We start from the raw sequence: 25,568 nt of genomic DNA, 5'->3' as shown, positions 1-25,568 counted from the left end.
CGAAGTGCTTCTTTCACAACTGTCACATTTGTAACACTGGTTTTTCCTCATTAATGTGAGAAAGAATAAAAACTAAACATGTTCTTAGGAGTGCCGACCCTTCTACATATTGTGGCTTTTATTATTTTTGAATTGTGAATTTGAATTGACAGAGATTTTACAAAGTATGTTACTAATTAATTCTAAATAAACCAGCGTTTCTTTTCATATCAGGATGTTCATGCTTATAACCGATATGCCGATGGTTTTAATTTGGTCAATAAGTGGCTGATAAATATCGGCAGCCAAAACATCCGTGCATCCCTAATATAAAACCTATAAAATCTGTCACTGTATGTGCTGCTCTATTTTTTTGTTACCTGCAATAGTAAATCTTAAAAGTGAAGATAAACAACTATTTAATTTTGTAAGATCAGCATTTCTCTAATAGTAATTACCTAATTAAACTATATTATAAATATATTTACTAATAAATAAATAAATTACTAATTCTAAATATATTATAAAACACACACACACACACACACACACACACACACACACACACACACACACACACACACACACACACACAAACAATTCTTAAATCTAAGAAAATCACCTTTTATAGTGACAGACTGTTGAGACCAAAGTAAGTCACTCAGGGTGTGATGATGAAATGATGTCAAGGCAGTGTAATTATAGATTTTAATGAAAGTTATCAGACATTATGTGCAGCAATAATTACCAAATCAAGCTTAATTACTCTATTGAATTTGCTAGCAAGAGTGGATTTGTGAGTCATTTGCCTAGTCAAAGATGAACTTTGTTGTCACTGATGACAACAGCTCATAAATATGATTGATTGGGGACAAGCTGACACTTTTCAGAATAATATAATTTTAGAGAGGCTTCCCCAAAATGAATGATTGAGCTGCGTCACTACACACACTTTCTCGCACATGGACACACACTAAAAACAGAGCACAGTCACCCTGTGAATTCCCAGGAGACACCACAGTGATAATGTAAGCCATTCATCCTGAAGTATCCCAAAGACCTTGTAGAGAGAAATACAGCTTTGCATTTATGCCTGTGTCTTACTCTCCCTTCCCCTCCAAACTGGAGCATAACACCCAACTATGTATCCTCCTCTTACTCCAGTTATAATAGCTTTAACAGGACAAAGCTACAGCAACTGTACTGTATTTTATTATTCCTTCATACAGGATTATTTTACAGGAGGCAAATATGAATACACTCAAACAATATTAAAAACAACTTTCAGATGGAAGCTAACATTTATAATACTGCCATAATGTAATTAGAGCAATGTAACAACATAAAAACACACTTTTCCCAATATACTAATGAATAATTGTTATACTATTTTTAACCAAAACAGCTGGTGATGCTTATCCTTTTGCCATCAAGTTATTTTAAATAAATGTGGAGAAAACAAAAAATGTACAGCGTCTCAAAATACCTCGTTTAAATGGGTTCATTCTTTTTGTCAGCGTTAATTGCCCAGAAATGTCAACAGAAACTGGGACTCAAAAATAGAGGACGTGCTCTGAAAACACGGGGTCAGTGCCAAGTATCTCTCTGCCAAAATAAAAGTAAAGAAAACACCCCCGTTAACGTACCAGGGCAGAGTGAAAGAACAGACACAAAAGCAGGAGATGGCGGAGCAAAATTTAGACAAATGGAAAAACGGAGGCTTTTTATTCTCATCAAAGGGTTCAGCCTTCACACCCGGGGAATGTCGGAGATAAGTGATGCGCGCGAGTCGTTTCCCAGCCCAGGAGGCGGCGCGCGGACCCGCTCGGCCAGTCTACCTGCAGAACAGGTCGGGGGAAAATTAATAATTATCATCATCGCTAACACCAACGGGGAGCAATTCATCATCAAGCCTTTCCAGCGCTATCATGTTGGAGCAGAGCGTGGTGCAGCCAGATACAATTATACGGCGAGCTGCGGAGGGGGAGAGCTAATGTGCTTTTGATGGGGTTTATTCACGCGTGCAAGGCGTCACACTCGACCACCTCGAACTCTCCCACTGCTCCCCCCACCCGGAGTCTCCCTTATCCTGTGCACAAAACACCAATACAGCCAAATTCCCCATTCCCGGTATTCTGCTTTTCCTCAGAGCTTGACGTTCCGCCGCACTGGAAGCGAATATAAAGTATTTAAGTGTTGGGAAGGACATCACTGCTAGCACACACACAGTCACCTACTTAAGTTTAAGCTTGAGTACATAGGCAAATGCAATTCTGTATCATTAGTGAAATCCTTTTAAATGTTCTTTTCAGCAAAACCATCCTCCTGTTTTATATGGGATGGTTGTCCAAAACCATATAACACAGAGTTTTGGTTCTAGAAATTTCAAGTTTTAAATCAAAGTGTCACCTGTCTACTAGCCTACTAGACTTACCGTACATGCATCCGTGTATGTTAAATACAAAGAGTTGTTACAACCTAGTAAAATACCAAGGTAAATTGAAATACTAGTTCAATAATCCAAAAAAAAGCATGGTTTCTTAAAAAGACTTATAATAAAAACATAAAAGGGGGGGGGGGGGGGTGGGGGGGGGGGCATCTCTGCCATGAGATGATAAAGCCAATATTAATAATTAATTATATTTAAAAATATTAACATTAACCAAAATTAACACTTTCATACATACCGTCACACATATGGTTAATAATTGGGCCCTGCAGAGTATCGTCACACATATGTGTTTCTGCAACAGCCAGTTATGCTACAAGCTGCCAGATTCAAATCGGCTTTTGTGCCGACACAGGCTGCGCTGGTCAAGTGTCTGTTATTTATATTCACTCAAACAGTCTTTTAAAACAGAATAAGTATATTTTAAATACATACATCCAACTAGTCACCAATGCACCATGATAAAAGGTTTACAGCTCTTACATGCACATTCAATATATCAAACGTGATCATCCTCCGATGCGTGCTGCTATTTGTTTGCGATTGCCATTTGTCTAACAGAGAGCTACTCAGTCTTTTCAAGCACATAATATGTTTATTTTATGCAACAAAAAGCCAAATTGTTACCACGATAACAGTTCACGTCTTATATGCACAGCCATCCTATCTAAACGCGCTCTTCCCATGCACGCAGCCACGTCTGCTGATTAGGTGCGGATTTCATTCACAGAAACAGCAACATATTCAACACGATAACAGTTTAAAACTCATATACGCAGTGAAAACATGCTGATCGAGCATGATTATCTGATGCATGCAGCCAAGTCTGTTAACATAAGCGCTTGTCACACACACACACACACACACACACACACACACACACACACACACACACACTGAGATGTAATACAGTGCATAGGCAAACCGGACTGCTGATATTATATCTTCTTTTTTTTTTTACAGCCATAAAAACTAAATTACTAAAAACAAAACTGTAAAGCAGACATAAAAACAAAATTATTTTAAAAAAAGAATCTACACTCTGCCTTCCTCTATCAGCTGTGCAGTGGCAAGTGCAAAAATAACTAGAATTTAGATCCTACTCACGAAAAGTTTAATAAATATTTTAAAAATATATTGTTAATTGTTAGTTCATGATTCATGCATTTACAAATGTTAAAGGAGTATTCTGGGTTCATTACAAGTTAAGCGCAATTGACAGCATTTGTGGCATAATATTGACTACCATAAAGATTTATTTCGACATGTCCATCCTTTTCTTCTAAAAAAGCAAAAATCAAAGATCACAGTGAGGCACTTACAATGGAGGTGAATAGGGAACATTTTAGGAGGGATTAAAAGGCAGAAATGTGAAGCTTATAATTATTTAAAAGCAGTTACATTAATTCTTCTCTTAAAACTCATGTATTATTTGAGGTGTAAAGTCATTTTAGGGTTTGTTGACATTACATCATCATAGCAACTAAATTGGCTATAACTTTAGAAAGAAAAGGTTAGTAAGTGATTTCATAACACTAAAATCATGTTAGCAATGATTGTGATTGATTGTGCTTAATATTCTTGAATCCAGAATATTTCTTTAACAAAAATGTAACCTTATTATAAATTGCTACCAATGACAATGCATGTTACACCAGGAACAAAGAGGGACTAGTGACAATATGGATCTAGCTTGTTCATGTTTCCCCTACACAATGGATATTGCAGAGAACAGGAAAGCACTATCAAATAAAAATGATTTATGCAAACATTATGTGCAGAACAACTTACTGCATCATAAAAACATGCATATATAAAACACCATGTGCAATAGGTCTGTGCCGGGACACATCACAAATCGTATAGTAATCACATGAACTTGATTCCAGAGCCAGAAAGTTATTTTGCATTCTTCTGCCTCGATATAAACTCTTAGCAATGTTTCTCATAATGTGTCTTTTCAGTCAGGACACAGCACATGTTGTTATACTATATACAATGAAAGATTGTTGAAAATGAACCTGAAAACCAAACGTTGGTCCATAAGTTTGGCAAGTGAGTGTGATTAATTATTATTATTATTGTATTAAAAGCTTGAATGTCTTATCTTGCCAAAATTAATAACACACCATCCGGTGTAAATTTGTACGTACAGGCAGCAACGAAAACACAGTAAGAATCACAAGAATGTTGGAATTTACTTTTGTGTTACAAAGTTAGATAGTCCACCCAGCGGTGTGATTTCACTGTGACAACTTGTTAAATTTGTTGGGTAAGAAAATTACTTGGCACTAAAAATTATCTTTTGGATCAGAATGATTGTGGGTTTGATCCCTGTAAGAAGTAAACCATGAGCTATAACCATTGTGCCCTTGAGCAAGACACTTCAGGTTGGTCTAGGGTTATTGCAATTTAATAAGTGTACTTGAAGTTGCTTTGGATAAAAGCATCTGCTACATAACTGACTTCTTAGGTCTATCTATTCCCTCCTATTTCAACAACTCTCAATTAGAAGGCAAAAGCTAACAATTGGACCTCCTATGTGCAGAAAGTGAACCATTCACTTATTGTCAAGGTTGTAGTATCACCAAATGAACATGAACTTTGTGGAGGACCATGCTACTTTTCTCTGATCAATCCTAAATACTGAAACCGCAGAAATCATTTAGGATTGAAATGATTTTACCCAATGACTTCACAGATGTGAGAGTTAGACTACAACACCATTTCAACATCCAATTTTAGCTTTTCAAATTACAATATAATCAATGCCAGATCCAACTAAATTAATTATTTACCCCTTATATTTACAATTATCATAACTGGCTTACCAACAAATTTAGCCGTTTTGGACAGCTGAGTTCATCAATGTGGTTTTTTTATCTCGACAAACTTCACCAAGCAACCCTGACAAGCTTTTCAAGCTTATAATAAAAAATTGTCTTCCTTTCTCTTTCACTCTCCCATTTAGGAGAGAATTGGGTTGAGGGGACAAGAGGGAGCACAGAGAGAGAGAGGGAGGAGAGAGAGACTGTTGTCCCTGTGGGCAACGTGAGCTGCGGACCAGTGCAACAGTAAAAGCGAGCATTATTTGTCTTCCACCGGCCGAGCATGGGAGCGTAGGGTAGCGCTGTTCATTTAATGCAAGGTTAGGCAGCCTGATGTGATGAATGGTCTGTCAGCGGAAAAATAAGACCATGCACTCAATCATGGGGATGACAGCGTTTTTCCCTCCATTTTTGGGGGTGCCTCCATAATTACATGACAAAGCAGTGCAAAATAGGGTGCCGAGTCCAATCTATGATTATCAACAGAATTTCAACAAAATTTAAGGATATGTAAAATCAGCAAAATGGTTGTACCTTATTCTAAAAATGTATAAACACTAGATTAAAAAAATATATGGTGTCTGTCTCCAAACATTTTCTGACATAAAAATGATAGACAGAAAAAGTAAATAGTAAAATGTTTTTTGTCAAGTTCAATTTGGTATACATTGTTCAGACAGCACAACTTACTTAAAAATCTAGTCTTGCTTCAAAAATGATGAAACTGCAAGTTATGTCAGGAACAAAGTGGGTATGTACACTAGTGACACATTGATCTACTGTAGCCTGTTCCTGATTGCTGGAAGAAGTACTGTTATACCTAACCAGATCTTCCCTGGTCTACCCTACACACAAACATTATAAGAAACAGAGTTAAACACGATCAATCACATCACAAATTAATATGGGTGTTTCATTAACTTTGAGCAATTTTGTGTCTGAAGAGTTGATCTGCAAAAACAAATTAATTAAAAACAAAAATGGATAAAAAAAAATAAAAAAACACTATTCACTTTAATCATGTACCTGTAATGTAATTAGAAATATTCCAAGCACCGGAGCAATTCAAAAGGGTTTTCAGCAGGGGGCAGTGAGGGAAACTCTAGCTATATAGGCAATGCACAGCTGCTCATACAACAAACCACACTCAGGCTTGCTTGACACTTGTGACAGCACAAGGTTCACAACGTTCTTGAATTCAAAAACAACTGTACGGGTAGCAATTACAAATGCAGGGATTTCGAGACATGTTTGTCTAAGTTTTAATCTACAATTAAATGTAAACTACAATTAACTAAAAACAGTGTTTTTGACATAACATAACCATCTGAAAAAAAAAAGAGTATATATCAAAAAGAGCCACTTGTGTGTAACTCGTCTTTGTAAAGATGTCGTTCAACAGGTGTTCACTCTTTGAGAGACACATCCCACAGTCAGACTGGCATGAGAAGAGCATACGCTGCCTGGGCCGCACTCACACTAAGGCAGCTCTCATGGAGACAGGCTGCCTTCACGGTGAGGGCATGAGTCTCAGGATGCTCCGCTCTAGAATCACCCTCATTCTGATGGACGATTCTGTCCCCTTTGCGCCCCCTCCTGCCTCCTCTGTGACTCCCGAGGGACAACATTAGATGGCACAGCGGGGTCGGGAGGTTGAGCAGGAAGAATTCAGGGAGGATTTTGTAGCATTGCAAGACCGGCAAACCCCTCAGTCTCCCAACGCGGTGTCCTCACCCATGCAGTATGCCCATAATGATCTCCGGCCCTCCATCGGAGTGCATGTTCTTATCAGATTTGGGAGATCTGACGATGGGGATGACACCATGTCCCTAGCAGCATCGCCGGTCAGTTGTCAAGTCCGGGACAGGATGTTGCCACCCCTGCCCAAAGCGAGGGTGAAGAGCAATCACACACAACTAATTCGGAGTTGCTTCGCGTCCTCTCAGTCAGCAAATGAGTTAGGTTTTCAGTGGTCCACTCCAGTTGAGCCGGTAATATCTCGCCTGGATGAATTGTTCCCGCAGTCCAGCATTCTTTCTAGAGGTCCACATGGAGCTCACAAAGACGTGGTGAGAGCCCTAATATGCACACGCTAAATTCGGAGGGGCTGCCGCCTTCACCATACTGGACTGTTTCAAACAAAGGGGCTATCAGTCTGGTGGTGCTAGACCGGCACCTCTGGTTAAATCTCACGGAGATGCGTGATACAGAAAAAGTCGCTCTTCTCAACACCCTCGTGTCACCTGCTGGCTTGTTCGGCGTCACCGTGGAAGGCTTTGCAAAGCGCTTCATTACAAGCGATGAAACATTTTTTGACAAAGAGAAGCAGATCCTTCTCTCACCCGACTCGCTGCCACTCTACTTTGGGTCAGCGTCCGGAAAAGAACCCCGCCCCCTCTGTTCTGGCTCCGCCAAAGACTGCCCCTGAACCTTTGGTAAAGACGCAGACCATAGCCCAAACGAAAACCCAACTTGTCCCAGCGTGAACCACCCATTCAAAATTATAAATTATAAACAGATCTTATCGCACATCCATCCTCAAGACTGGTACTGATGAGAAGGGACATCCTCTCTCAAGCACAGGGCATGATCTGGTGTCTGCTGCCGGAGCTCTGTAACCTGCGCCTTTGGCTCCTGAACGGAGCCCACCAAACGTGCTCACGTTAGCTCAATCGGTTATGATCACCATCCTGCAGACTAGAGCGCCATTCAAGAGAAGCCTCTACGCCCTAAGTCCTTGTTTTGCGGAGATGGTGGAGAAACTGGTCAGCCCCCCTTGGGAAATACTGATGAGAAGGGACATCCTCTCTCAAGCACAGGGCATGATCTGGTGTCCGCAGTCGGAGCTCTGTAACCTGCACCTTTGGCTCCTGAACGGAGCCCACCAAACGTGCTCACGTGAGCTCAATCGGTTACGATCACCATCCTGCAGACTAGAGTGCCGTCCATGAGACGCCTCCATGCCCTAAAATGCTGTTTAGAACAACGCAAGGTTGAGAAATACATGAATAATTACAACATTTTCATTTTGGGGTGAACTACACCTGTAGTGACTGGGGTGACTGCTGTCAAACATTACTCATTCGTTTGAACGGCTCTTCCAGCCCAACAAAGCAACATTGGCTCGACCAGTGGTGTGAGTTTAGGGTGGGAGTATCTGTTCGTACAACCAATGGAAGATGGGGGTTGTTTTCTGGAATCTGTTTGAATACTGCATACCAATCTGGACCCTATCCACCCTAAACAGAATCCAAGATTAGAATTAGGGTGTCCCAATAATGTGGAAATGAAGTATGTGGAAATTAATGTCCTAAAGTTGCTCGCATCGTCTGATGCTATTTGTACCCTGTTGTAAATAATGGTATATGCAATTTATACCCCTGTGCAAACAGTGGCAGATATTATTTGCACCCCAACCCTGGTGAAAATAATGAAAGATAATAATTGCACCTTGGTGGAAATAGTGTCAAATACTATTTGCACCATATTTAAATACTAACATACAGTATATGGGCATCACTGCAGTGTGTTTATTGTGTTTATTTAGAGTCCCACAAACAAACTACATTAACCCCTACCCCTAAAAATAACCTTAAACTTCCTTTAGAAAAAAGAACTTTGGTTTCACAACAGTAACAATAGTTTCACCATGATATTTTGTTGTAAATTTACAGAAACCAAAAAATTAACCAAGGCAACTATATTACCACCATATTACTGTGGTAACACCATGGTTGATTGCATTAAAACTATGGTTTCTATGGTTTTCTCAAACACCTTACAGTCTAGCTGATCCCACAAAAGCTCAATGGGGTTAAGATCTATAACACTCTTTTCCAATTATCTGTTGGCCAATGTCTATGTCTTTGCCCACTCTAACCTTTTCCTTTTTCTGTTTCAAAAGTGTCTTCTCTGTGCAATTCTTCCCATAAGGCCTGCACCCCTGAGTCTTCTCTTTACTGTTGTACATGAAACTGGTGTTGAGAGGGTAGAATTCAATGAAGCTGTCAGCTGAGGACATGTGAGGCGTCTATTTCTCAAACTGGAGACTCTGATGTACTTATCCTCTTGTTTAGTTGTACATCTGGCCAGTTGTCCTTTGAAGACTGTAGTGTACACCTTTGTTTGAAATCTTCAGTTGTTTTGGCAATTTCAAACATTGTATAGCCTTCATTCCTCAAAACAATGATTGACTGACAAGTTTCTAGAGAAAGCTGTTTTTTTTTTTTTTTTTCATGTGTCTCTCTTTAAACGCAAATGAGCTGCTGCTCCCTGTCCATGAAATAGCTCTGGTCTCTGTGAATACAATCATAGACAATGGTAACTTAAGCTGCATTAGCCATGGAATCAGCTAGCACGCACATTTGGAAAGGCGATTTTCAAACATTCACAAAATAGAAAGTGCGATACATCTTCAGGATATAAAGCTGGAACATGAACAGTTTTATTGATCCATGCTTGAGAAACACATTTTTAGAAAATCCTGCTTTATATGGACACGCAGTCCAGTGTAAAATGATTTGCACAAACATACACACATTTTTGTATGTTGTGTGGGCACATTTCCTTCAAAAACCAAACTTGTCCACTGCATCTTCAGTTTGGTGTACAGACTCTTATGTTCTCTTTTACAGCCAACAACTGAACACTTATGAAGCGGAGACATATGAAGCAGAGACATTATTCTTCTCACTCCATTTGCTCCAGTGCGGAAGAAAATGGCGGACTGTGAGTAGATCACTCAGGGGAGGATCTATGATAATAGGGTGGAGTCCGTCACCAGTCGTGGGTGACGCCTGCTCTAAAAAAAACAAAAAAAAACATCCATTTTGACACGGTTTTTGATTAATAGAAATATAAGAAAGTGGAGTGTGTAGACTTTTAACATTGTAAGGTGGTTGTAATAGCTTTCAACTTTGATTTAATGGCAAGTGATTTTCTAGCACCAAATTAGCAATTTAGCATGATTACTCAAGGATCAGGTGTTGGAGTGATGGCTTCTGGAAATGGGGCGTGTCTAGATTTTTTTTTTTTTTTTCAAATAGTGATGGTGTTATACTTTGTGATCAGTTGAATGCCACTTTGGTGAATTAAAGTATCAATTTACTTCCAAAACAGAACAATCTGTAAATTATTCCAAACTTTTGGCCACCAGTGTATATCAGAAACTCTCAAAAAGAAAAGAAAAAAAGTATGCTGATCACAAATGTTACCAATCTTCAATCCTTTTTCACCCAAGGAAAAAAAAAAAAATTACATATAATTTATAAACTGATTCTATACTATATTCCATTCAGTACAATGTAATGTTTATGAATCTTATTAGGAGACTTAATTTATCAATAACTTCTGTTGTATAATTTGACTTGTAACGTATTATTGTACGTTACAAGTTTATGTTATGGCTGTTTTTATGAAAATATTGCTTTGTAAATTACTTAAAGCAGGCAAAGACCACTTATAATATGATCATGTCATAAAGCCTTTAAACTGTTTACACTATGCTGTTTTTGCATGACAGCACTTATATGATTAACTTTATTAGCTTCGGCCGTGTTAAAATTGGATGTTACTTGTGTTATAATGCATTATACTCTAAGTATAAATATAAATAGGGGAACTCTTATAATGTATTATAACTACAGTTATAATAATTTATGAGAAGTTATGAGACATAATGAATGTAGTATAATGCATGTATAAAGCCTTTACAATTCATTATAAATATGGGCTTCATAGAAAGTGTTACCAAGCTTCTTTTTCAAAAATAATTTTTAAGGAAAATTGTCAACAACATATTAAATAAAAACAGGATTATTACAAATAAAATGAATCAAAATAACACTATAGTCTGTTATCATTTTATTTTAGTCATATATTAAATCACTGAAATGCAGAAGAGGCCACATTCTCTTTCAATCTTTTTTTCTTTTTAATGTTTTTTTTTTAAAGTGGGTATTCACAATGTGTATTCCTATTACTAGACTGAGACAGAAAAATTACAAGATTACAAACTCCATTAAATACAAAGCAACTCAGAGAGGGGAAGGGAGATAATAACACCGTATTGATTAATCCATAAAAACTATAACAAAGAAGCAGGGACAATAATGCTGGGACAAAACTGGGAGACAAAAGAAAAATTATACTTGAATTTTCAGTTGTTTTTTGCTTTTTCTCACTAACTCTTACTCTTTCACTGACACAAATCTACCTCGACACAAAGGGTGACCAAGCAAAATATATAATTATGGGGGGTGGGGGGGCACACATATAAAATAAAATAAAAAAATCCTTTCACTAGGAGACATGTGATTGAATTTAGGCCATTAAAATTATTAAGGTACTGTAAATTATTCTTCCTCCACCTCTAACTGCCTGTCGTTACCTTCACCTGTACGAAAGCAGGCTGTCCATCAACCACGCTGATGTCTGGGCTACCTGACCCATCCCAGCCAATCAAATGGCCAATCCATCTTTCCACCCCTAATTAATCTTCACACCTGACAACATTGATTAGCTTTGAAGATTGACAGGCAACAATCAAAAGTAAGTTTGTTTGTGAGTTTGTTTGTAAATTTGTTGTGTGTGTGAGTGTACAAATGTTGGATCTACTCACTGTACAGAATGTGTTGACCCTTATCTTCAGGGTGAAGTCTACAGTGAAGTCCAGATCAGACACAGACACAGTGCCACAGTCAATAGTCTAGAAAAGGGAAAGCAATCCCATTAAGCAATCAAACTGACTGAAAAGTTGGGAGTCATAGAGGTTTAAAAAAAATTATCACATCATGCAATTTTTATGGATTTCAAATTGAATTGGACCCAGGATAAGGTAGGTTTCCTAATGGTCACTGGACAACTAAAATTGGAAATCATCAATAAAAGTCAAACAATTTGCAAATATTCTAGATGAAGAAAATGTCAGAAGGGGTTTTAAGACATGAGAAACTATAAAACATTTGATTGCACATTCTACAATAATCCGTCAAGTTGCTTTTCTAACTAGCAACATTAAGCAACCTACAGTCAGGCTAATGCAGAGTTTACACAACGCGATTTTCAGCCCATTCAGACAAAAGCCTGAAATCGTAGGCAAATCGGAGCTCGCTCCCGTGAGCGACGAACGCAATGTATAAACTATCAAAGACGAGATTTGAGAGAAGCACCGACGCGTGACAGGCCTGTCTGCGATTCCAAATGGTGCAATGTGAAATATGTTTTGACTGAATACAACTGCAGCGTTGACCTACAGCCAATGAGAGAGCAAGAAACAGAGCACGAGAGGTTTCAGTGGGAGGAGTCCTGATGTACCTGCAACAGAACATCAACTAGCATGGCTGCGGTATCAAGAAAGTCTCATTGGACTGAAGAAATGGAGGAAAAATGAGTGGAACATTGGCAGGAGCACCAGATTTGATGTTTACTCTGAACTGTCCCACAACTGGGTGGAGAAGGAGAAGAGTTGGAGAGAAATTGTCAAATCTCTTGGACAGTCAGGTAAGCAAATAGGTAGATTTTTCTGTAGGAGGTACTTTTTCATATTGTAACCAATAAAATATATGATTAAAATCATACACGTCATATTCTGAAATGCATAACATATGATCATGCATTTGTTTTCGTAGCTCGTATCACTTCTCCTGGGTACTCTATGTTGTGAAACGTAATTTGGAGTCCAGGCAGAGTCATCGGGGATTCGTCAATATTGAAACGTTCTGTAACGTGTTCACCCCTGTCGCGGATTCTTTGTGTAATTTGAAAACGCTATGACTTCCATGACAAGACAGACAGTTGGGTAATATGAATGGTACCATGATCCTACATCTTTGAAAGTCGTGTAGTGTGTAGGAGGCATAATGAACCATATTACTTGCCGGAACAGCTGTTTATTCTGGTTGCAATTATTAATTATTCATGTTTATATGAATAAACAATACAGTGGTATAAATTAATATTGACATACACAATGATATTAATTAAATAACATTGGTCGCTATTGTCATATTGCTGATATCACCTTTTAAAAAGGCAATAAGCCACTTAACTATGTGTGTTATAGTGCTAGCTATAGTTTAACTGTGGGTTTGCAGAACACCCCTTACCAGTTTATTTGTGTTTGCTGCACAACAAAACTGTTAAACTAATTTCTTTGTAAGCCTGTTCCACAAATGTTTTTCAAAAGTATGACGGCATAGGTCTATGGTTCTGCATCACCAAAATGTAAACTTCATAAAAAAGAAAACAGGAGAAATTGCACTTTGCATAAACACATTCAGCACAGAAAAGGTTATAATTTTACAAAGTTATAAGTTGAGTGGAATGCAAAAAACAAAACAAAAGAAAGGTTGTGATAATTACTGGTATATAAAATTAAAATCTTATTTGGACAATTTTTTTGGGCAGATGTAATACAATAAATAATATATGTAATATATACACTCACCTAAAGGATTATTAGAAACACCTGTTCAATTTCTCATTAATGCAATTATCTAATCAACCAATCACATGGCAGTTGCTTCAATGCATTTAGGGGTGTGGTCCTGGTCAAGACAATCTCCTGAACTCCAAACTGAATGTCAGAATGGGAAAGAAAGCTGATTTAAGCAATTTTGAGCGTGGCATGGTTGTTGGTGCCAGACGGGCCGGTCTGAGTATTTCACAATCTGCTCAGTTACTGGGATTTTCACGCACAACCATTTCTAGGGTTTACAAAGAATGGTGTGAAAAGGAAAAACATCCAGTATGCGGCAGTCCTGTGGGCTGAAAATGCCTTGTTGATGCTAGAGGTCAGAGGAGAATGGGCCGACTGATTCAAGCTGATAGAAGAGCAACTTTGCCTGAAATAAACACTCGTTACAACCGAGGTATGCAGCAAAGCATTTGTGAAGCCACGACACGCACAACCTTGAGGCAGATGGGCTACAACAGCAGAAGACCCCACCAGGTACCACTCATCTCCACTACAAATAGGAAAAAGAGGCTACAATTTGCAAGAGCTCACCAAAATTGGACAGTTGAAGACTGGAAAAATGTTGCCTGGTCTGATGAGTCTCGATTTCTGTTGAGACATTCAGATGGTAGAGTCAGAATTTGGCGTAAACAGAATGAGAACATGGATCCATCATGCCTTGTTACCACTGTGCAGGCTGGTGGTGGTGGTGTAATGGTGTGGGGGATGTTTTCTTGGCACACTTTAGGCCCCTTAGTGCCAATTGGGCATCGTTTAAATGCCACGGCCTACCTGAGCATTGTTTCTGACCATGTCCATCCCTTTATGGCCACCATGTACCCATCCTCTGATGGCTACTTCCAGCAGGATAATGCACCATGTCACAAAGCTCGAATCATTTCAAATTGGTTTCTTGAACATGACAATGAGTTCACTGTACTAAAATGGCCCCCACAGTCACCAGATCTCAACCCAATAGAGCATCTTTGGGATGTGGTAGAACGGGAGCTTCGTGCCCTGGATGTGCATCCCACAAATCTCCATCAACTGCAAGATGCTATCCTATCAATATGGGCCAACATTTCTAAAGAATGCTTTCAGCACCTTGTTGAATCAATGCCACGTAGAATTAAGGCAGTTCTGAAGGCAAAAGGGGGTCAAACACAGTATTAGTATGGTGTTCCTAATAATCCTTTAGGTGAGTGTATATGGTAGATAGCAGAGAGCTGTATAATGTAACGTATTGAGCCAATTATTGAAAATGTGTTCTAGCAAGTGTTTATTGGGTCATTATGGTACTGTATTGTGCATTATTTACAGCAACTTTTGTATCTGATGTAGGTATAGATTGTATCTGATATAGATTTATATTTTTTATTAATTGATTAAACTGCTCAGGAAAGCTACAAACAACAGAAAGAGCGGTGTAAAGTATAAGTGTGCATTTTTTTGGTGTTTGTAAGTGGACCCAAGGCTATGGCGGTGGCAAAGTAATGAAGTTTAATAAGGAAGACTTTAAACAAGGATTAGAATAATCAATCAGCCATTCTGTCACAGATGGCCTCCAGAGTTTAATTTCCTCTCTCTCAGTTCTCTCGCTTTCTGCTCACGATCTGTCACTCCCCTCTCCTCTTCTACTGCCTTGATCATACCTCCATTCCTGCCTCTCCTCCCTCCATCTCGAAACAAGGCCAAAAAACAGATAATAGGCTTTCTGTCTCTGTGAAGACTACAGTTGTCCAGCCTACACTCAATTAATTAGGGATTCAGGTGAGCTAATACTTAGCCCAAAGTCCAATTTGCCAGTCAAAACTTAAGACAGATACCACTACGCAGTAAAAACAAAAAGAAAATTCTGTCATCATTATTGCAGCCTGATCTTATGAACCTTACGTGATCGTAGCAACATTTTTGCAAAACACAATTGTGTGTTTCACAAGTTTGGCTGCAGTTTCCAAGTGAAATGTCCATCGTGGGGGGGTGGGGCACCAAAAGCGTGTGAAATGTTGTCAGAATCAGACAGGGTTTTAATGAGTAAAACGTTCCTCCCTCACCTTAAACTTTCACCTAAATGTACTTTAAGTAATAGTGTTAAAAGCAAATGAGAGGTGAACAAAACAGACATTCTTACCAAAAAACCAGTGTCGGAGTGATCACGTGAAAAATAAGCGTTTATAAAGTCATAAACAGCCGTCATAGTCGAAATTTGTGTGAAAATGAATAAAACGGACAGTTGCGGCACCTCTAGTGTTAATTTGACCAGGAAACTACAGAACAACCTAGAATTCGGCACGTAAAAGTCAGTTTGCAAAATTGTTGTTATAGTAACGTTCATTCTATGAGACTAGATTGTCCTAAACCATAAGATTTTCCTTCTTCAATGGATATTAATCCTCTTTTTGCTCCACAGATGGAAGGAAATACTACAGGTTTGGAATTACATGTAAGTAAATGATGACAGAATATCTATTTTTGGGTAAACTACCATTTACTATTCATATCTAGAAAAGGAGTCCTAGAATTTTTGTCAGGTCAAGTACAATATAGAGATGGAGCAAGAACACCCTTTTGACATACTGTATAAAATTGAGTGTTGCATTTTAAGCCTTTATGTGGGATGGACAATAAAAATGTTTGCTGAACTTTAGCTTTGGTAGACTTTGGTAGGCATATTTAGTTTTTTCACAAAATTTCGTTTAAAATTAAACAATAATTGCTGATTCCCCTTCAGCACTGCTAACAGTCATCCTACTGAAGACCCCTTATCTAGAATTGTAGTGTGGAGCCGATGGGGAATCCCACTTGGCAAATACAGTTTGAACTAATAGATTTCTATACTACTCCCTGTGCTCTCTTTACCTTAATGACTGCAGGCTCGGAAATGACGGTCTCTGGCTTCAGCACCTCCACTACTGCCTCTGGTACCACAGCTTTCTTCATACATGTCATCTTGAAGCCATAAACATCATCCCAGAAGGCAATGCGCTCATTGTGTTTCTGAGTGTCTCCCACCGCCGCCAGGCTGATACTGCAGCGGTCTGGATAGACTGAGAAGAAAAATTATTTGTTAAAAAAGGCATAAATAGCAGGGATTACATATGGTTAACACAAAGCCAAACGAAGCTTTGAAAGTTTGCCCCCCCCCCCGTATGTGAAATCAGGCCTCCATCATTTTTGAAAGGCTGCAGCTGCTGTGCGAATAAATTGTAGTCGGTCGAATAAAACAAAAGCTTTAAGACCCAGCAGAAGCCTCTGCAGTGAACTGAAAGAATGTGCTAAGCAGTAATCTACCACGGCCAGCGCTAAATGCTTTTATTGCAGGACTTCTGGGTGAGCTTAGTCTGGTTTAATGTCATTTTTACTCATTGCAGAGCAATGAACAAAATAAAATGAGGTTCCTTCAGGAAACAACAGTACATCATTACATCTAAGCAGACATTCGACACAAACTGAGTTATATCTGAATGGTAGTAAATTACAAGTAATCAATTGGACACAATAAGATAGTATTTACACAGTTGGACAGTATTTACAGGAGTCATGTCAGTGGATGTAGATATATGCCTCATCATAATTAAATGGTAAATAGTCTGCACTTATATAGCACCTTTTTAGCCTTAACAGTATTCAAAGTGCTTTACACTGTGACTCATTCACCCATTCACACACATATTCATACACCAATGGTGGCAGAGCTGCCATGCAAGGTGCTAGTCTGCCATTGGGAGCAACTTGGGGTTCAGTGTCTTGCCCAAGGACACTTCGGTATGTGGAGTCGTGTGGGCTGGGATTCAAACCACCAATCCTGCAATTAGTGGCCGACCCGCTCTACCAACTGAGCCACAGCCGCCCACTAATAATAATAATTAACGCATCACCTAATTAATTGATTTATAATGTGCACACCTATAGTATACCTTTAAAACCGTTTCTTCTTGTCAAAATTAAATGAATCTTCTAACAGACCCTTTCTTACCCAAAGCGACCTACACTGACAATCCTCCTGGAGCAACATGGGGTTAAGCTCATGTTTCAATGACCTTTGGGTAGCCGGTTTTATTGTCTCTTGGCGAGTTTGACAGCCACTAGCCAGTATTATGGAAAGGAGTAGCTTGGACGTTCTGCTAAATATCCCTGTTCTACACAAGTTTGAAAGATGAGGGTGAGTAAATTTCAATTTTGGATGAATATTATATAAGTACCAAATGTTTGAACAAATTCACAAAACAGAATGCTGGTCATTGTGTGGGCGTATTACACCTCATCCTTTACACAAATGTGCAATAATGAGCACATCCATCATGAAATGGTAAACCGAAACCCTGATTTTTAAGATCAGTAATGTTTCAGTCGTTTCCAGCACTCGTAAATGTCCCTGTGTGATCATGTTAATGGTTACCATGCATGAAAGCAGACAGCTTCTGGCGAAAAATCTAAATTCAACTGATGGTCATAATCATAAAAACTCAGAGGGAATTTATCAGTTCTTAATGTCTGTTAAGTTTGGCCATCAGACACAAACACATTGCTACAGCTTGTTCATATGATGTTGCTGAAGAAATCAGATATCACTGATATCTACACTACCATCAAGTGATCAGGGTTAATGAATGTGTAAATCATTTGTACTTCCCCCTCTCCATCTCAAACACGCACAAAACTTTTACACGTCTCATGACACAATATTAATATAGGGGAGATCGGGGGCAAGTGCAACACTAAATTCCCCAAATCAAAAAAAGCTAGAGTGATCACACTCATTCAGCACATGCTCAGTAGAGTTTTCTATCTTCCTGAGAAAAAGAAGTGTGGTCGCTTCACAGACAGGTTGTTCCAAACATCTCGCAGAACTTGCTCAAATCTGAATTGCTTCCGTTTCTTCATGTAATCCCAAGGGCCATACCATCTGTTGCAGGACTCATTGTTCTACTTCTATTCTATTGGCAATTCATTTATATTTCCTATTGACACACTAAAGCATAAGACATCTTAAGATGCAAGATATTAATGTATCCAGTATTTTTCTTATATTATCTAAAATGTTGAAGTATTTAACAAATATTTTACAAGTATTTAGTATTTAAATTTAACATGGATGACACTGCAAAAAAACACACAAGATTTTACTACCACAAATTACATTTTTATATTGGCTGTGAGGTCGGCGTCATTATAACACTAGTTATACAAAAATGCATGGGATTTGCACTTTATAAAGTATGTAGTAAACATTATTGCATAAAAAATATCTAGTTGAAGAATGTTTCTACCTTATCAGGCGATCAAAATAATTTAGCAATAACTACTTTGCAAATCCCACTTTTGTTTTACAAGCAAATGATACCTATGATAGCTAAAATAATGTGTACCAAATAAGGCAAACACTGTTATGTTAATAATATTAAAGCAATGTTAAAATTACTTTGAGGTTTGTTCTTAGAAATTAACATAAAGCTTATATACGGTTTTCTCTGAGATCCTCAAACAAAAAATACTAAACAGATCTGTAGTAGTCCTGTAGAAGTAGTGTGTAGTTCGTGAGAAGACAATGAAACAAAAAACTGTTATAATTGCACTCGGTCGCCCCAATTGTATATTTTATCTACCATTCAGCCAATATTACATTTATTTATATATTATTTACACAGCTCTCTGAAATACTCAATTCCGATTGGTCAGTGGTGCCATCTAGTGGTCTGATATTGCTGAGTAACAACCGCACATTATTTATTTGGCAAGTACTCTTTTAAGAAGCAGGACAATGAGCAATCAGAGAGCCATTAATAACAAAATAAAGATTAACTGAAATCTGACAAAACCGGAGGTGAATTTTCTCACATAATTTTATAATTTCAATGCAAATCTCTTACTAATCAACTGGCCATTTAACATATTGGAAGATAGACAAGAGAACAATCAGCCATATGGGGCCATTTGTTCTCTTTTCTATCTTCCAATATGTTAAATGGCCAGTTGTTTAGTAAGAGATAATGTTCAGTCAGCCAGTTGTTATTGTAAAATAAACCCCTTCAGGCTGATACAAGAACCCTATGCTTTGGTTCAAAGTCCTTATTACCCTGTTGGGGTTTATTTTGTGATAACAACCGGCTGATGGTACATTATCCCTTTCTAAACAACTGACCATTTAAACTAATGAAAGATATACAAGAGAATCATTTTACGGGTGCACTTAGTCATTTTTCCCTCATTAAAAAAGCTTTACTCTTAAAGTAATTTTGAAAAATATTTATTAAAGCATGACCACTCACATGAGATGAAGACTCCAGTCATATCAGTAACCTCATAAATGCAGTTTTATTCTAAATAGAGAAGGTCCCTTCATGTAGGCTGCCACATGACCAGCCAAATAATGCTCGCTTACTCTTATTAACAGCCCTTTTATTGCACACTTTTACTTATTGATTAACTGAAACATGGCTAACAGTGAATAGTTAATTTCTAAAATGGTCTCAGTAAGAATGATGCTGCATCCACGCTCCTAGATGTCAGTGTAAGTCCATGATGACATAAACAAATGTCAAACAAATGAGTGCACCTTAAATGTTTCCTGTAATTGGATGTTATGGGTGCAGTAATGAGATCAAAAACATCGATTTCACAACGGACAGTCCTGTTAACTAAGCTTTAGATGAGCTCCTAGAGAGAAATCCTTGATGGACTATAGCTCACCAACTTTGTCCGACCTTTAATCAAGGATTAAGGGTGCACATTGACTCTCATCCCATATAATAAAGTGTGTGCCATCAAAATCTCGTCTCTTATGTGACAGGATCATGACTGGCGAGTTATAACCTACTGCCATACCTTAAAACCTTCGCTGTGACCCTGTGAGTGTCAGGTAGGGTGAAAAAGCATACACACACACACGCACACACACCTGGAGTGGATTTGTCACCTCATTTTCTCTGATTAGTGGAGCTATGAGTGATTGTCCTGGGAAATGCAGGTGAAAGCTGATTGGGTGGTTAACAGGACTGTCTCGCACCTGAACAGGGAGTGAGAGAGAGGGGGGACGAGGGAGAGGCAGTGTCCCAAGATTCATAGCTTTGACATCTGCGTCCTTCTCGACTCGGTGCTCATGGCCCGTTTGTCAAGCACCCCCCTCAGGTTCCTCTTAAGGGCAACCGTATAGAAGTAAAGAGGTAGTATGAGCATAAAAAAAAGCATCTAGTGATGAGGAAGCGTAAGCGTACACCACGTTTCTAGATGGAGAGAGGTTAATAATATGAGGTGTAAAGGGAAAGAGAGAGAGCGAGAGAGAGAAACGGGGTTATAGTGGCAGGGGTAAGTAAAGTTGATCTGACACAGTGTAAAGCTGCCACATGATAGGCCATTATATCAATCTGTTTTACACCAGGTATACATGGCTGCAGGCTTTCCAACTGAGCTGAAAAATAGAAACGCACTGGCTCAGTGGACGATTCACTGTTATTCAAAAGAAGCTTGTTTTTAGGTACCTTTCTCTCTCTGCCTCCTTTTTCGTATTCATTTCTTTGGCTTTCCAAAGGGATGACCTCTCTGGAATCCCATGATACATTAAAACAGTGTTTATTCAACTTTTGGGTAAAAAAATTGGCTGCGTGTCTGCTCTGATAGGGCATGGACCTACCAGATGAAAATAATCAAATGCAACCAACCATATCATTGTGCAAAGTTAGCATAGATCAAAACAGATAGGCTCATCAGCTTTTAAGTAGGAGAAAACACTGTCCATATTGTTTGATGTGAAAGGCAGTACATCCACTCAGACAGTAAAACTATAGCTAATGGAACTGTCTTCAACCTTATGGGCCATATTTTAAGAGTGCTAAGCGCAGTGCTATGCTATATGTAACACACGCAAAGTGCTACATTTTGGTATTTTCGTGCAAGCATTCAAAGTCTAGGCGCAAGTGGGTTTGGCGAAATTGCACGTACAAAGCGCAAATGGGCTGGGTCAAGCGCAATTTAAGGTTCTTCTCCGGTTATTGCACCATCAGTGTACTATTATATAGTCCATTCCCTGTCAAGCACCGGCCAAATAATTAAAGATGGCACATCCATAAGAAGCTGGTAGCGTAAATTATTGCTGTCTGCAATGAATTAGAAGAATAGAAAAATTGACTTTTGTTCTTTCATGCATTAACTGCGTTCTTGTTGAATGTCTGGCATATTTGTAGTGACATGCTTTCATACACATGGAAAATGTGGTTCTCAACAGGACTTGAATGTAGGTTTCATTAAATTAAAGAGAATGTAAGTACTATTAATAAAATTGATCCAATGACACACAAATCATGGCTAGCATTAACGGTGTTTGAATGTGCCTTTCAGGCAAGGCTGTGGATCAAGGGATACTTTTTCTACCTTTTTGTTTCTACTTCACTTCTTAATTTGTATTAATTTAATGAAACATTCTAAAATCAAATGACTTTTTAAACTAAAAGAAAATATAATTAAACTAATATTGTATATAACCACCTCCCCAAATTGAAACATTGTACCATATCCAACTTCTTCCACCGGCCTCTTTTTCAGTGTCTTAAAAATCCCTCAACAGGTGAAAAAATATTAATACAAATTAGATCATAAATACAATTATAAATATAATAATAATAATAATAATAATAATAATAATAATAGAAAAATAAGCCATGACCCCTAAAAAAGTTGAACAAAAATCTCATACATTTTTGTTTCATAAATCATCTGCAACAGTGATTGTAAGGGACTTCCATTTGAGAGCGAGAACCACTAACCACGACCAAGAGGAGGTTACCCCATGTGACTTTACCCTCCCTAGCAACCGGGCCAATTTGGTTGCTTAGGAGACCTGGCTGGAGTCACTCAGCACACCCTGGATTCAAACTTGTGACTCCAGGGTTGATAGTCAGCATCAATACTCACTGAACTACACAGGACCTATAAAAATACATTTCTATTGGTATCTGATCTTTTCGGTTTTGACTTTGTTTAATTTTATGGGCATTATTTAACGTTTTAATATAACCATTTAGTAAACATATGAAATGTATATAATTAATTACATTACATTACATATATTTCAAAAATAATTTTAGATAAAACTAAACTGGACAAATTGAAAATGAAGTAGAAATAAAAACGACATTAAAATTTGAAATAATAATGTTAGTTTTAATGACTAACGCAGCTTTCGCTTTCTTTAGTCCATGTTCGCGTGGAGGGTAAACATTTTACTGGGTAAAACTGGATAAAAAACTGTTTTGTCTTCATACACCTAAAGCATATGCTTTCATTCTGAAACCACTTTGAAATTTGTTCAGCAGGTTACTAATCATAAAATGTGAATATGAAATGCAACAGAGGTGATTTTGTTGTATTTATATTGACAAATTGTTTTCTTAGTTGTGAAGGTTAAAATAAGCTTAAAATATTGATGTTGAGTTTATGGTTACAACTTTAATTCAGATTCATTAACAGATTCATTCGGACTCGGACTCGATTGTTTAAAGACTCGGACTCGACTAAGGTGGACTCGAACCCAACAATACAAAATGGAGTCTGTGATGTTTGTAACTTCTCATCTGAAATATTGCATCTCCAATAGGAAATATGGCGAGATGAAATATTTGGCCCAGTGTTTGTTCCATGTGTTCCACATATTGTTGGACTTATGCATTTCATATACAATACATTTCATGTTTAATTTTAAGGACATTTACATTTACATTTGGTTAAACAATTAAAATCTGGGTGCTGAGGTAAGGTCCCGATGCAAAACCAGTTGGAAACCACTGCCGTAAAGATCAAGAGAGTTTAACGTCTCCTGTGTCAGGATCCTTGAAGTTACAATTCATCCAGTCAGCGTGTGCACACAGTGCTGCATACCATTCAAATCTCCCCAGCAGCTGTTCACTTAAAACGCCACAGTGGACAAGAAAACGACGCAGAGCCACAAGACAGAAATACAGAGCAAATGCAGCATTTTTGACATCCGTAAGAATGACCAGAACGACCTTGCTCAACTATCATTTCCAAAACACAGACAAAAACGCAATTGTTTTCTAGGATCTATATGGTGAGTGCGCAAGGACTGTTTAGTTATTCAGCAGTTGGTTTAATTTATGTTTTATTGATGCAAATCAATATGTAGTAAAAGGCAAAGCAGCATGCAGGGTGTGAGATAAGAGAGAACACCTGGCAAATATGCGGAACATTCTGCCGTAAACTACGCAAGTTTGAAAGGTGATTCTGCAGCAGTGTAAAGGAATATTTTAAGATAGCATGACTTTTACAAATATGAAGAATCCTAAATTGATCCTTGAAACTGATTATGAATGTAGCGATACCTGCATTGTTGAAGTATCTACAGTTTCACAACACAAACAAACAAACATCTATCCATCTCTCTCTCTAACTAGGTAAATATGACATTTTATCCATCATATGTTTATAAAGTATACTATACTTATTATTTTACTGAAGTTGTGAGTTTACTGTCTGATTTGATCTGCCTGTACAAAAACAAACAGCCAGTTCTTAAACTCATCAGACTTGAAAAAAAAAATCTTTTTTTAATTTGTATAAATGTTAGTTAAATGGTATTGAAATCATTCAAATCTATGACTATTATTATTTATTGACTATCATTATTTTAGTGTGTATAGCAGCTAGGACCAATGAGTGGGGTCGGACACTGTACAGGTAATTAAATAAAACACATATACAAGTAAGTCTAAATTTTTTGTTGGTTTTAATGCAAAGGGTTAGATTTTCTAAATGTCAACATAAGATAAGTTAAGATTCTGTATTCCCAACACAAACAAACCTCCATCAAACCACTTTTCATTTGTCATAGTCACAATAAAGGTAGAGGGAAAAACAATGTTTAACGCACACAGTTTCATTATAAAAGCCTCTTCGTATAAGCCCAAAAGGGAAGACACACACACACACACACACACAGTTCATAATTTTGGACAGACCTGATTCAGTCTGTATGAAACCTCCCTTATTAAAATGCATGAAGTGTCTTTGATAGACCTTTAGGGGTGGGTCATTTGTGCCCCACAGATTTAGAAAAAAAGGAGGAAAGAAAAATTATTTAAAAAAAAGGTTCTAGGTTTGACGAGACAAATTTAACCTCAGAATGAGAATGTGAAAACAGCTGAACTTCATGTATGTGACTCACCCAAACCACCTTCGGCAAGATACCGATCCCTTGCGAAGAGCACAGAGTCCAGCATGGATTCAAACAGCAGGAAGTACCCCTACAGACAAAACGGGGATAACCGTTTAATGTTTATAGATGAACATACAAAAGCCATAATATGACATTCATTCAGATCCATATAATATTGCTGAAATTAATCTGAATTTAGAGAATTTTTAAACTCATTTAAAATAAGTTGTTACAAATAGTCATGGTAACCAAAAAAACATGGGATAAGACACACACACAGTATTGTGCAAAAGGTTTAGGCACTTTCTTCAATGAAAACTATTTATTGCAATATATTTTGATCAATTAAGTCCAGTAAACTTAAAAAAAAAAATCTAGATCAATATTTGGTTTGACCACCTTTGCATTTAAAATATCAACAATTCTCCTACGTACACCTGAACACAGTCTTTCTTGATTTTTGGCAGATATGATGTCCCAAGCTTGTTGGACAATATGCCACAGTTCTATCTATCTATTTAGGCTGTCTCTTCATGTAATCCCAGACTGACTCAAAGTTCAGTGGTGGGCAATGTGGGGGCCATGACATCGGTTGCAGGTGTCTCCCTGTTCTTCTACTTCATTCTAATCTATTTGCAGAATGAATGTTTGTCAAAATGTATATTTCCCATTGACACACTAAAGCTGAAGATA

At 37.9% G+C, this 25,568-nt stretch overlaps 1 protein-coding gene across 2 annotated transcripts in view; it reads right to left on the bottom strand.

Annotated features, from left to right (window-relative positions):
• The window catches only part of LOC127645460 (protein arginine N-methyltransferase 3-like), a 75,572-nt gene that overhangs the window by 15,137 nt on the left and 34,867 nt on the right, over positions 1 to 25,568 (bottom strand). For both annotated transcript variants that reach the window (XM_052129125.1, XM_052129197.1), the window contains exons 11-13: positions 24,885 to 24,963; positions 16,571 to 16,758; positions 11,876 to 11,962 (exon numbers count right to left, since the gene is read on the bottom strand). In XM_052129125.1, the coding sequence (XP_051985085.1) occupies positions 11,876 to 11,962; positions 16,571 to 16,758; positions 24,885 to 24,963 (354 nt within the window). The remainder of the gene's footprint in view (positions 1 to 11,875; positions 11,963 to 16,570; positions 16,759 to 24,884; positions 24,964 to 25,568) is intronic.

The sequence above is a fragment of the Xyrauchen texanus genome, chromosome 1 (genome assembly GCF_025860055.1).
Source record: "Xyrauchen texanus isolate HMW12.3.18 chromosome 1, RBS_HiC_50CHRs, whole genome shotgun sequence".
In the NCBI taxonomy this organism is placed as follows: Eukaryota; Metazoa; Chordata; class Actinopteri; order Cypriniformes; family Catostomidae; genus Xyrauchen; species Xyrauchen texanus.
This window is presented reverse-complemented; position numbering and strand designations above follow the sequence as displayed.